We start from the raw sequence: 13,483 nt of genomic DNA, 5'->3' as shown, positions 1-13,483 counted from the left end.
AAAGCCACAGTTTTCAGGAATTAACAATTAAAAAAAAAAAGTTACTACATTAAATTTGCTGATGTTTGAATAGTGAGGTAAGAATATTACCTCACTTCTATACTGGTCACCTCTATAAAATACAGAAGGCATAAAGATAACCAGTAAGTGTTGCTGTATTGTTTACAGAAGCAATCAAGAGGCAGGAGATTACAGCAGGTTTCAGTGAAGTAACAGTAGTGTAACAAAATGTAAAATTTGGCTTAGCTTCCAGGAAAAAAGACGACAAAACTTTGGGTTCCAGATGAAGAAGTTTCTCCTGAAACACTTGTTAAAGTAAGTAGCACTTAATATGTCTTTCTGTGATTGAGTGTGTAATAGTTAATATGTTAAATGTCAAGATTCCTAAAACTGTAAGCTGCTTTTCTCCATTTCCTTTTCAGCTTCTAAAAGTTAAGAGAAACAATTTTAAATTAAGGACTTTATCAGAATAGAGAGATTGGGTTGCCAGGAGAGAAGAATGTGTAAATGAATTTACATATATATCTTACTGAATTTTTATTATGGTCCTATGTTTGGTGTGCAACAGTTAAATATGCCAGATATTATCACACTTAATTATTTCTGCTTAACCGTTAAATACGATAGAGACTTGTTTAAAGTTTATGCTTTTATTGGAATTCTGAAGACATTCCAAGAAACTTTTAGTGGTGTCTTGGAATAAGGAAAAAGCTGTTTTTGCTTTTGTCAGTTTTCACAAAGAGTAAATATGTTACATTGTACACAGAGAAGAGCGATGTGTATTAAAGTTTTTTTTTAAAAAAAAATTCTTTTAAGCTTTGAAATGTTTCCTACAATTTCTGCTTAAAAGTCATCTCAAGTTTATTCTTGGTTTGGATTATAACTGAAGCCTGTATTTAAGGAGCACTACAGATCACCAGATCACCTGATTAGTCTATAAACAGATCTCTCTGACAAAGTATTTTTTTAATCTGGTTTAAAATGTCTTTTTCCCCTTGTATAATGTATAATATATTTAATGGAAATATTAAAGCCAGCAGCTTTTTCAGAAGTTTTTAATAGCTTAAATACAAAAGGTGAGGGTCCGAACACAAAACTACATCTTCATTTAGGTTTGGAGGAATTGTCCAACTTAATAAGTAAAGCGGCTGTTAGATGTGGGCTGGCATATTTTTGGATGCTAAGCCTAAATGAAGTGATGTCTTTAGAAAAATGTTTCAGTGCACTATTAAATACGAATTAGAGTAATTATTGTATAAGTTAAACTTGTATTCTTATGCCTAGCATGTGAGTGTCTGCTCTGAAGCATGAGTCTCTTTTGGCAGTGACCAGTCTTGAATACTTTGGTGGAATGTGCACAGTGGATATAGACTTATAAATTAGCAGTAGTATTTGTTGTTTCCTTCCATATGCACTGCGGTATTTGGTTTTTAATCCTGTCTCTCTAGTTGTGCTTTTAGTTGCTGTTTCATTTTTCAGTCTTGCAGTCTTGCACAAACATCTAAATTTTATGATATTCCTGCAGTGATTGCAGTCTGGAAACTAAAGTAGTAGAAACCTCCGCTAGCTGTTGTCATAATGCTGATGCAGTAGGGAGACATTGTTTCTAGGACTGTTTTCCAGGACTGCTACGTGGGATGGTTGGTCATTATACCTTTACAAGGGAGACATGATGATAACCCTAGGTCAGAGAAAGGGGCTACAATTACTCTGCAGCTATTTTTATCACTTTTCTTTTTTATTATTTATCATTTTTATGTTTTTTTTTGTTTTTTACAAAATTAATACTTGCACGCTGCTGGTTGTTTATGGAAAGCTAGGGTTTGAAGCCAATTTTCTCATATGCCAAGTCAGAGACTTATCATGCTAAATCACCATTTTAGAAAGAAATGATCACATCCTATCACTCTTGCTTGCACTTAAAATACACCTAGTTTGTGTTGTCCTCCTATATCTAGTATAAGGGAATCATTCATGGCCTTTTGGATGGTTGTGTCCATTGTGGAATTTTGACTTTCCTGATGTTTTTGTTTTGTATAGAATCTAAACCTTCATTTTTAATCCTAGAGGAAGATTCTAGGCTCATGGGGCATAAATTGAAACAAGGGAGGTTCAGACTGGATATAAGGAAAAAACTTCATCGCTGTGAGAACAGTCAGGCAGTAGAACAGGTTGCCCGGAAAGGCTGTGCAATTTCCATCCTTGGAGTCTTTCAAGACCAAACTGTATAAAACCTGGAACAACCTGGTTTGACTTCATAGCTCACCCTGTTTAAGCAGGAGATTGTACTGAGAACCTCTGGACACTCCTTCCAACCTGAATTATCCTTTGATAGTTATTCTACGTGACTGTGAAGAGAAAACTTAAAGCATGACGACAATGCCAACTTGTGTCACGTTTAAGTCTTCAGGTAGTGAAACATAGTGACTGGGGAATTCTCATGTCTCATGCTAATTTCATGGGAATATGTTAATTCTGAAGAGTTGCTGGAGTGTCATCACAGCATCATTAATGCCAGCAGAGAAATAAGGAACAGCATTGGAGCAGAACAAAATTGTGGAGGAAGTGGGCTTAGCATTTGCTTCATGTGAGGAAGACTAGAGTGGACTCTGACAGTAAACTGGGGTGAAGGAGGAAGAGAGAAGCAAAAGCTGAGAGTCATCAGGAGCTGACCAGAGATGTACTGGTGCAAATTAGCATGTGACTGTGCTCTGGCTGAATTTTTATGCACAGCAGTCCTGTATCAATGCAGTTAGACAGTTCTAGGAGTGGAGCTGACTCATACACCATCTACTTGACTATCAAATAGAGCTAGCATGTTTCTCTCCCCCCACCAAATGGAAAGCAATAATGATACTGCTATTTGTTGTGGCAATAAGAAATTGAACTGATAAACTGTCGAAAGAGCTATTATTATGATAAGCCAGATCATCCTGTTGGAACTTCCCAGCTATTTTGGTGGAAGATTTGTCAAAGGTTAGGGGAAAAATGAGCTTCAGTTTTGTTCCACAAACTGTATATGAATTTTGAGTTATTGAGTGACTGACATCCTGCCTCCTGCTGGTGTTACAAGTAGGATGAGTACTGTAGCTGGAGTAGCTGAGCTGCAGTGCTAAAAATAAACTCAGTTATAGATTATAATCAAAGAATTTTAAGATCTGAAGGTGACAGTTTTGATCGTATAGTTGATCTCTTCCATATAACGAACTGGAGAGCTTCAGTAATATTACGAATGTTTGATATAAACATATTACAATTGCCTTTTCTGCTAAAGAGAAAATTCTAAGATACTGTGTACAAAAACATCTATATTAAAAGAAGGTAACTGGATTCAGCACCCAGGAGATTCATTCCAATCCTAGCTTCTGTTTTTTTCTATAGTTATCATACTTTTTGCAGAGCTCTTGAATTCTGTTTTGAATTGCATTTCTTTTCAAGGATGTCTGCTTGATTGAGGTGAACGTTTTTATTTTGTTGTAAGATGATACTCTTTCTGTTCCTTTATTGTGTCTGCTCTCAAATCTAAGGAAAATTATAAAACAGAAGGATTCAGATACTAAAAAGAGCTTAATCTTCAAATTAATGCTTTGTTTTCGCTAAAGGAGTATGTGCAAAATTAAGTGTTTCGTGGTAGCTGGATCCTGCATACTTTTAGAAGCTTGCCTCAAAATACTGAATGTTTCCTCTGGAAAAGGACACATCCTAAGTAGTAGGCTTTGAGGCCTTTCCTTAAATAGCCATGAAAGAAACACACTTTTCCAGGACCTGGTTATCTTTAATATGGATTGATAAACACTTATAATGCCTATGAAATGTTTTTAATTTACATTTCTTAAATAATTTTGTATCTAAATGTTATGTTAAATTATTAAATAGTGTTATATTATATTATTAAATGTTATATTAAATATATTAAAAAGATTATGTAGGGCTTGTTTAAGCACAGAAGTTATATGAAAATCTGTTTTGCATTTTAATAAGTAACATTTCATTAACGAGTATAAATTGTTTTGCCTATTCCACAGTAATAGCTATAGTGTCAATTAAGATAATGTTTTCACAGGACAGAAGATGTGATTGATTAATGGAAGAAATTGTTCAACCTTTGTTGACTAGAGGTTGTATGCTTTTCATTTGCTTTGAGACTTTTGGTGAAAACTTGCTTTCTTTGTTGGAGTATGTCTTAGCTATCTTTCAGTAGGGTGTACAATACTTTAAGTGATGTTTTGCAGCTTTCACAGGCTAGTGTTCTCAGTAATAAAAACTTCTTGGGAAAATGCAATATGATTAAACTAAGTATACATTTTTTTAAAAAAAATAAGGCACATAATGTAATTTGATTCTCCCATTTCTCAATTTCTTTCAGATTCAGGCCATCAAGATGATGGTTCGATGGTTGCTAGGAATGAAGAACAACCACAGTAAATCGGGAACATCTACTTTGAGGTTGCTAACAACAATATTGCACAGTGATGGAGACTTGACAGAACAGGGGAAAATTAGGTACATAACAGATGGTAACTTTTTGATGTCTGAGATGCTGGGAGAGATGCACACATTTTAGTCAAAGTAGTACTTAAACTGTTATGTTAGACTGCTTAACAATTTATATACATCTTACTTAATTTTATATGAACTAATAGCAAGTTTGGCTGAATTTCTACATAAAAGTTTGAGTGTAATGTTTTTAACATTGTAGCTATGATATAGCAGTATTTAATGTTTTTATCTTCTTTCCTCTATCTCCTCCTTTGAAGGCCTATTACTCATATTGCAACAGTAAGCTTCCTCTTTCCCATTGTAAATTGGTTTTAAGTTTTTATGCAGCTTGCCCTTGCCGATGGACAAATTGTTGCATGTGCCAAAGGCTGGTAGGAAGGCTTTCAAATAAAAAAATAAATAGTAGCATGTTGCGGGAAAACAGGTGGGAATACCTGGTACGTAAGATAAGGCACTTCTGCTTGAAGGGCAGCCTGTCTTCCCTTGAGGAGCTAAAAGGGAAAGGAAGAAGGAAATGTATAAAGAGGATTAACTCCTAATATATAAATTCCTTTTAGGTGGTTGTTAGACAGCTTACTGTTGTCCGTGGTGACTTTTTAATCCTCTGCTGTAGCAGAAGAGACAAGTTGTCAGCCATTACTGTTTGCCAAACATATTGAAAATTGTGTCTGTGGAAGCTTTTTCAATATGACATAGCTGGATAGTGTCAGTAAGTGTAAAAAGTGACAGTAAAGTTAGTTTTTCAGCATACCTGCTGGGACCACTTTGCTGGAAGCTGGCTTATCCAGTCAGCTATGAACACTGTCAGTTCTTTAGGTCCTGCACATTGTCACACTTGGAGTGATGATTCTATACAGTGCACCTTTTTGAAATATAAGTTTTACCCACTCTTTTTGTACTCAAAACTATAAATAATGATAGAAACTGTGTATAGTAATGTGATCAGCTCTGTTATTCAAGCTAATGATGGGGCTGAGATACTTAGTGCAGGGAGACAGCTGCAATGACATGTGAGCTGTTCTGTGTTAAAAACAGTTTGGGTCAAGCTAGAGTAATTTATTACAGTTCTTTACAGGCTTTACTACTTTTTAAAGATACCTGAATCTGCTGGACAGGAGGACCCAGGGGATTCCTTGTCTCCTGGTCTGATGGAGATGAGAGCTGCTCCTTCTTCCAGTTTTCCAGGTCTAGCCAATAGCAAGGCTGAGTGTAATTTCCAGATGCGGGAAGGGGAGAGCACATGCAGCCAGCTGCAAACAGGTGAACATAAGCAGGAGGACAGCTTCTTCATAGGTACCCACATAAAACAGTGCACATAGTTCAATCCTAAGGATGGATTGCTCAAGGAAGGCCTCCTTTCACTGGTCTTTCCTCTGTTTGGCTGTCTTATTCACTAACTAGCTCAGGCTGAAGTTTGATAGTGGAGCTGTCTGCCTCTCTCACCCCACCTTCCCCTGTCCTCTCTCCCACACAGAAAAGAGAACAGAGTTGCATAGAAAATGCTGAGAAATAGAGTTGAACATAGGACAGACTGCAGTGATCAAATGCAGGGCTCGGTCAGACAGGCCTTCTGAGCAGCAGTCCTGCTTACATGTGACAGACCCCTCTTATAGCCTTCTCCTCTTCACTTCCCTCACTTTTTCCTCCTTTATCAGCCTTGATCTCTCTCTGTCCCTGCCTTCGTCCCTTCCTCTAAACATCCCACAGTAAGTCCTGTACAATCCCAACATACTCTTGTTTAATCATGAAATTACCCCCAGGCATCTCATAATAATTTCTGTAGTCCCCCTTTTGTTTGCAAAACCTTCTAGAGGTAATTTCTTCTGTTAAATTGCCTTAGTACATTTTCTTAACAGGGGCAGCAGTGGCTTAATAGTTCAGGTTTGGTCTTAGGGGTAGCTAGCTCATACAAATAAATTAGGGTGTCTCATTTCCCCACCTTAATTTCTGTCTTCCTGGATCCTGATCTCCTTGTTCCTCTGATCACTGTTTGGTCTTTGAGTGTGTTCTGAATAGTCATTAACCTGTGATACTTACACAGGTTATAGCAGGATCTATTCAGAGCTTCTCAAATGGATCTCTGCTTTTCCAAGTTTGGGAAAGCTGTAAGTGGTATGCAGTACAGATCTGCATTGTTTCCATTTGTGAAAGCTATAGTGCCTACACTAACAAGTACTCCCAAAACCTGAAGCATAGGGGATCATGTTTCATGTGCATTAGCTCTGCATGGGGCTTGCTGGTGTCTAGCTGACGCTGCCCTGACTCTTTTTCTTCACCCACTGAGAACATGATGATATCTTCTGTCTGGCAGTACTTACTGCTAAGTGGTCCCTACCATGCAAATCTGACACTGTTTCTTCCAGTTTAGGTGGGTTTTGGAAAAAGTAAAATTGTATCTGTGTAATACAGCACCTAACCTGCTAAACTGTGCTGGATCTGATGTCATTCTGTGTAGTGTCATTTTTTTGGTTCGTGGCTTGTATTTGTCTTTTAAACAATAATGTATAATATGCTAAAGATAGTTAACTGAAAAAGGGGTGGGTTTCAGGTGTTTGATTTCATGTGGGCTGATTATCCTGTTGCCATGGTCTTGTTTTTAGTGCCATTTGTTTTGGCATTATAAAATGCTCTAATCTTAGTGTTCCACATTGTTAGAAGTTTGTACAAAATTTTCTGGAGCAAGCATTTCTTCATCAACTGTAAAAATGACTGCTTCCATCTTCCTTTCCATGCAACTGCACTTTTCAGTGACAGTGTAAGGGAATGGGATTTATTGAATTTCAAAGCATGATTCAAGCTCAGAATCTCAAGTAAAGATAAGGCCCCACTTGGAAAAAAATAAACAAACAAACAAACTTACCTGTACTGCTGTTTATCCTTCTCATTTTGAAGTAATGACATTGTTGACTATGTTGAATTACTTGTAATTTTTAGACAATAATTGCTTTGTAATGTTAGTGTACATAGGTTAAATTTACCAGTGTCAGAAATAGTTTAATTAATCTTGAATTGGTTCATTAAAAAAAATCTCAAGGGTCCTTTCCAGGTCTTTATTTTTGATTTTTATAAATCAAAACCAGTTTTAAAAATTTCAAACTCAAGATGGTACTAATTTTCTATTTCTGGTTAAGTAAAATAGTTTGATCTTACATGCCTCCTCTGTAATGGGATTTCAGCTTTAATCTATAATCATAAAATAAGAGTGTTTGACTATTGGGGACCCAGCTGGTGCAGAAAGTTTTGATATTAAGTATGAATCTGAATTGAGATTTTTCTGAAATGCTACCTGTATTTTCCTCAAGTTGAAGTTTACCAAGAGGAAAATGACTTAAGTACTTCGGCTTTCATAGCTTCATAGTTCTATGCTATAATCTGCTGTACCATCTGACATGCAGCAGTGTCAAAGACCTTGTATTCGGGAAAAACTTTTTGTCCCGTGGAACTTGGAAGACGCTTACAAAATTGGACACTGGCATTTGCCTTCTGTGGGAGGAAAAAACAGTTAACTACTGGTTTGTGAAGTGAGAGAAGATAGCTAATTATGCACCAGACATGTTTTCAAGATGCATTTATTTAGATTATCTTTGTGCAGTCTACCACCATAATTAAGACTAAGTGTCTTCCATTTGATAACATCTTTCCCTGGGGTTGCACTTCTGTTCTTGTTTCAAACATCTGGTGTTCAGAGATGGTAGTAGCAATCTGGAAAATAAATGTCCAGGTCCCCCTTTTAGTTCTTGGGAAGCTTCTGATAACTAGTTAGGACAAAGGCATCCTTGGTACTAACTTTCAAAATGATTAGAAGAGATTGAAAACTACATTTATATCGGACTGAATTTTTTATTTCAGCCTGTATGTTTTGGAATAAGCTAGATCAGAAAGCTTTTGACTACAGCAATCTGATCAAAAATAAATCCTCGATGAAGAGTGGGTTTTTTTCAGCCTATTCCTCTTGGGGGAATAAGAAGGATCTGATTGCCATTTTTAATTGCAAGAATGACACTAACCACTGACACTGTCCTCTTCCTCCTTCCTGTGTACATGCTTGTGGATATTTCTGTGATGCAAATATGACACATACTCCTTAAAGATTTAGCCAACTTATGTGAAATCTCTTTGATTCAGTTTTCAGAATTAAATGTTATCATTGCCAAAGCTGAGTAAGATTGAAAGTTCTTAATTTTATCCTTCCCTTTGGCTTACTCATTCTGTAATAGTAGGTCATTATTGCTCAATTGTCATTGGAGTGCAAAAATTGAATTTTTATTGGCTTCAGTTATCACAGTAGATGCAATTTAAAGTAAAATTTAACATTTAAGTAAAAATTACCATGTTTGTCTTTATGCCCTGTTTGAAAGTCAGTGCACCTTTTGTCCTGTCATGTTTACTCATGATTTATGTGTGTGTTAAAAAGTTTTGATTTCCATAAAATACAGAGAAATATATAAAGCCTGACTAGATAGTTTTGAGCTTTAAGCGTTTCAGGTATTTTTATTGCGTGCTCTAACTGTATTTGACAGTGGCTTTTTTCTTGTTGAAATGCTTTATACAGTTTTAATGATAACAGATTTAAGACTGAGTGGTTTCTGTTCCTAAGGATAAAGGGCAAATGATTAAGGAATTAAACACTATTTATCTTCCCTGAATAAATGTTTGTTTATGAATAAGAATAAACCTTGATTCCTGCTCCAACTTATTAGAGGAAAAAGCTGTATTTATTACTTCTAAATAGAATTCATTCATGCTTTAATAACAAGGAGGCATAAAACATCTTAATACTTTTTTTTTTACTGTTTGAACTGAAGTAAGGCAGAAGTAATAATTTACTGAAATGAGTTTTCTAAAAACACTAGAAGTTAAACTAAGTTTATTAATGCACAAATTAAGTGGATGTCAGTTTGTAAAGGCCATGCGAACATACTTTTGATATTCTGATGACCTTTGTAAACATGGTAGTAGGTTATAGACCAATCCAAATAGCAAATGTTTGGAGGTTTTTTTGGTATGTGGGAATGCAATTTGGGCATGCAACTCAAGTAAAACTACCTTCAACATGTTGAAAAACTTTTACTTCCCACATACTTTCTGACATCATCTTAGAAATACAATTCATTTTGTCACCTATCGTAATACTTGATTGATCTTAATAGGTGTTGAGGTACAGCATGGATCTTGAGCTATCATTGCTGGAATAGGTTTGGCAACTCAGGGGACTAGAACTGGACTACTCCTTTGGCAGGAACCACTGATAAAGGAACATCAGGATGCTTGACAGAAGTATCTTGCTGGCCAAATCAGGCCTCTGAAGGGCCATTTGGACTGCGCTGATCCAAGGCATTAGTAAAACTGAACCAAATGCATGTGAAACTTCCTAGGAAATTTCAAGGAGTATTTTCATTACAAAGTTGGTGCAACGTAATTGGTTTGTGGTAATAGCCCCTGAAATGTGGTGGCTGGGAAACTACTTCTGGTTTCAAATTACTTCTGTTGTTGTTCTGAAAAGGGGAAGCAAAGTCCACTTTTCCTTCTTTTTTTAATACTTGTTTTTCAACAATGCCAACTTAATGGGATCTAATTAATCAAATAATTATTTTTATATCGTATATATTTAACTAATTAACCCTTGTATCTATGTCCTTATTTTTCAGTAAACCTGATATGTCTCGCTTGAGGCTGGCTGCAGGGAGTGCTATTGTGAAACTGGCACAGGAACCTTGTTACCATGAAATCATCACCTTAGAACAGTACCAGTTGTGTGCACTAGCCATAAATGTAAGGAAACTGGGATATCCACACTGGGAAAGTGTGGATTTCAGCAAATATCTGAGTGTGTATGTTCATTCTGTATGTTGTGCATTACTGCTGCTAATCTCTGATTTTATGCAAAACCCTCAGACTTGACGTGAATTTATTTTTTCTCTCCATAATCCTTAAACTATCTTGTTAGAGAAAAGTAGTTCTATAATTCTACCCAGTACACCACTATATACAGTACCCCAATACCTCACAGTAGGGGAACACTAACTTAAAGCAGTGAGATGTTAGAATATTCTCAAGAAATCCAATATTCTTTTAAAAATGCCCCAACTGCATTATGACATTATTAAAAGTTGAAACAAGATGATATAAGGTTCTTCAGACTGTGATGACGTTAAAGATGTTGGCTTCTTGAAACCTTGGTAGAATATACTTGGGACGCTGAGGTCTGCAAAGGGAGTTGCCATTCTTTAAATATTAAGAGATAGCAAGGATTTCTCAGTAAATGTAGGGAGTCACTGTCTTTGATTTCTACCTGTGAGCCCAAGGTCACAGGTAAATAACTTTCAGAATATAAGCAGAAATGCAGAAATCTTGTGTGTTCCTGCCTCATAAATCTTGTAAATTCTTCAGAAATTAACTTCTTCCTCTTGCCCCTGCCATCACTTCCCCTCCTATATATTCTAGTAAGCCCAAGAGGAGTAAGGAGATCATGAAGGGATTCATATATGTGGTACTTGTGCAACTGCTGGTATTTTACTGGCTTTACAAAAGTCAAGAGATCCTCTGGAAGCAACCCTTCCAGAAGATGTTGTCAGGAACAATGATACTCCATTCTAGACCTTAACTCCTGTCCCTGGTTTTAAAATGTGTTTGAGCTTTTAAATGTCAGGATATTTGAAATTGATTTTTAATACTAAAAAGTATAAAGTATAGCTCCTGTATGAATATCAAGGGTTTTTTTGGTATAGGAGTGCCTTTTTAAGTTAAGTTCTTGGAAATGGGGTATGGTTAGGTTAGAAAAATCATTCATATACTGGAATAAGACTGTCCATATTAAGCTTTTGTATTGGTTTAATAAAATTTGTGTGGCTCTTGAACTTGTCTCCTATATGAGAAGAGCCTTTCCTCAGTTCCAACATGCTATGAAAGCAAAAGGAAATGCAACAAAACTTTAAAAAAAAAAAAAAAAGGGGGGGGGGAGAGAGACAGACAGATGAAGTCTAACAAAAATGCAGCAGAAATTCAATGCCAATAATTGAAGGTTCATGTCCCCTGAGAGGACTGATATTCTTCAGTCTTCCTATCTCAAAAATTAATAGTGATATTAGTTATATGTCAAAACTAATTTTAAAGGTTTTTACACTTCAGAACAAAACTAGAAGAGAGGAAAATAGCCACTTATTGTAGTGACAAATAAGATCTGTTTCTTTTCTAAAAATTATAAATATGCTAAATGTTAACCTTGCAGTTTTCCTCTCTCAGAATTTTTCTTTATTGGTTTAACACTCTTCTCAGTGTATCAGGTATAAGCTTCTTGCCCTCTGTCATTTGGTTCTCTCTCATTTTTTTTCCACTTTTTATTTGCCAGCTGTATCTGTCTTAGCTGTTTGTGGATGTTGGTATGTGTGGTCACCTTTTTTGCTACTTTTGGGTCTCAGAGCTCACCTGTCCTGAATTTTTGAAAGGGAATTTTCAGAGATGAGATTTAAATGAAAAGCAGTTAATAGGATTATCAAGATTAAGAAATGTTTTAATATCATGCCTTCCTGTAATATCACTTTTGTCACTCTTCTCCGCATTTACTGACATTTCTTTGTCTTTTTGTGACCTTCTCATTATGTGTTTACCAAAATTTAGATTGTAAGCTCTATCAGGACAGGAGGTTTCCCTCCATTTCCCTCCGAGGTTCCCAAGGGATTTTGTATACTTATTTATATATAAGTAACTTTTCTAGATCTTCTTGATGTTTTCTTCAGTTTCCTTTTTCCCTGCCAGTCCATTGAGTTCAGATACTCACATATGAAGTGATTATAATGACTTCTTGAACTGTTGATGCTAATGGAACTTTTGCACTTCTAGGTGGTACTGTATTAGTCTCCCATAAACAGCCATCCATATATCCGAGATTTTCAGATGTTTGCATGTATATGTATGCTTAGAATGTTTAGTATTAGAATCCGTTTGAAGGTAGATGTTTAATATCATTCTAAGAGCTTATTCCTTTTTAATGCTATTGTGTCTCGTCACAAGTCAGAACATCCACGTGGCATCAAGGCCAGCCCTGATAAGCCATAGTTTAATTTATAGCAAATTTTCTTAAGTGGACAGATCAGGAAACAGATTAAACAAAATAAAAAGTTTGATTTCTTTTTAAGGTTCGTAATGGTTGCACAAGTTCCGCTATGGGTCTGTGCTGGCTGTGTCTTTTTTGTTTTTTGGTTTTTTTTTGAGATATTGTCATTTTGTAATAATGTATTGATGATCTCAAATGATTAGAGTGCAGAACACACAATTAAATATTATTGCTCACTCCTCTATTAAGGTTGCACTGGTAAACAGAGAATTTATGATGATTAAATTAATTACAAATTAGTTGTAGTCACTTCTAAAATAAGTTATGCATACATTTGGCCAAACCCTAACCTCACCAGTAGTTACGTTCTTTCATCTGAACAAATTCAGTTGACAGCAAAGCTTCATATTGAATGAAATAGAAAATAATTGAGCATAGTGTTAAGTACTTCGGTATTTAACAGACTTCAGGATCAGACACAAGATTTAATAAATTTTGCTGTTGAAACTGCTGTTCTAATTGTTATTTGAATAAATCTTTAGACTGCTAAAGTTTCATGTTTAAAAACTTTCTTGGGTTTCCTTCTATTGGCTTCCTTCAATTCAGAGAGCAAATAGGTGAAACTGGGCTTGTGTGTGGGTTTTAGCTGTATTCTGTTAAAAATGTAGGACTGGATTGGGTTTGGTCCCCCTTCCCAGCAGTGAATTAGTGTACTGACCTGAATTTAAGGTTTTTCTCTATTTTAGAAGATTAAAAAAAAGAAATAAAAATCCTTCCAATTTGTGCCACACAATGGCATCTGGTGCCTTTGTCCTTGGAGTCAAGCTTGCTGCTTTTTCAGTGCACCTGCAAGGCTCAGGTCTGTTTTGAGCTTTAAAAGGTTTTTGGACTTAGGTAGTGTCAATGAGCAGGAGAGGGCTGTATTTTAGC

The 13,483-nt window shown here is 35.9% G+C and overlaps 1 protein-coding gene across 4 annotated transcripts in view; it reads left to right on the top strand.

The window, feature by feature from the left end:
• Positions 1-13,483, top strand: part of PDS5B (PDS5 cohesin associated factor B) — a 108,209-nt gene that overhangs the window by 69,063 nt on the left and 25,663 nt on the right. For all 4 annotated transcript variants that reach the window (XM_026108867.2, XM_026108866.2, XM_026108864.2 and 1 more), the window contains exons 22-24: positions 247-315; positions 4,367-4,503; positions 10,149-10,272. In XM_026108867.2, the coding sequence (XP_025964652.1) occupies positions 247-315; positions 4,367-4,503; positions 10,149-10,272 (330 nt within the window). The remainder of the gene's footprint in view (positions 1-246; positions 316-4,366; positions 4,504-10,148; positions 10,273-13,483) is intronic.

Source organism: Dromaius novaehollandiae, chromosome 1 (genome assembly GCF_036370855.1).
Source record: "Dromaius novaehollandiae isolate bDroNov1 chromosome 1, bDroNov1.hap1, whole genome shotgun sequence".
NCBI classification, from domain to species: domain Eukaryota; kingdom Metazoa; phylum Chordata; class Aves; order Casuariiformes; family Dromaiidae; genus Dromaius; species Dromaius novaehollandiae.
This window is presented reverse-complemented; position numbering and strand designations above follow the sequence as displayed.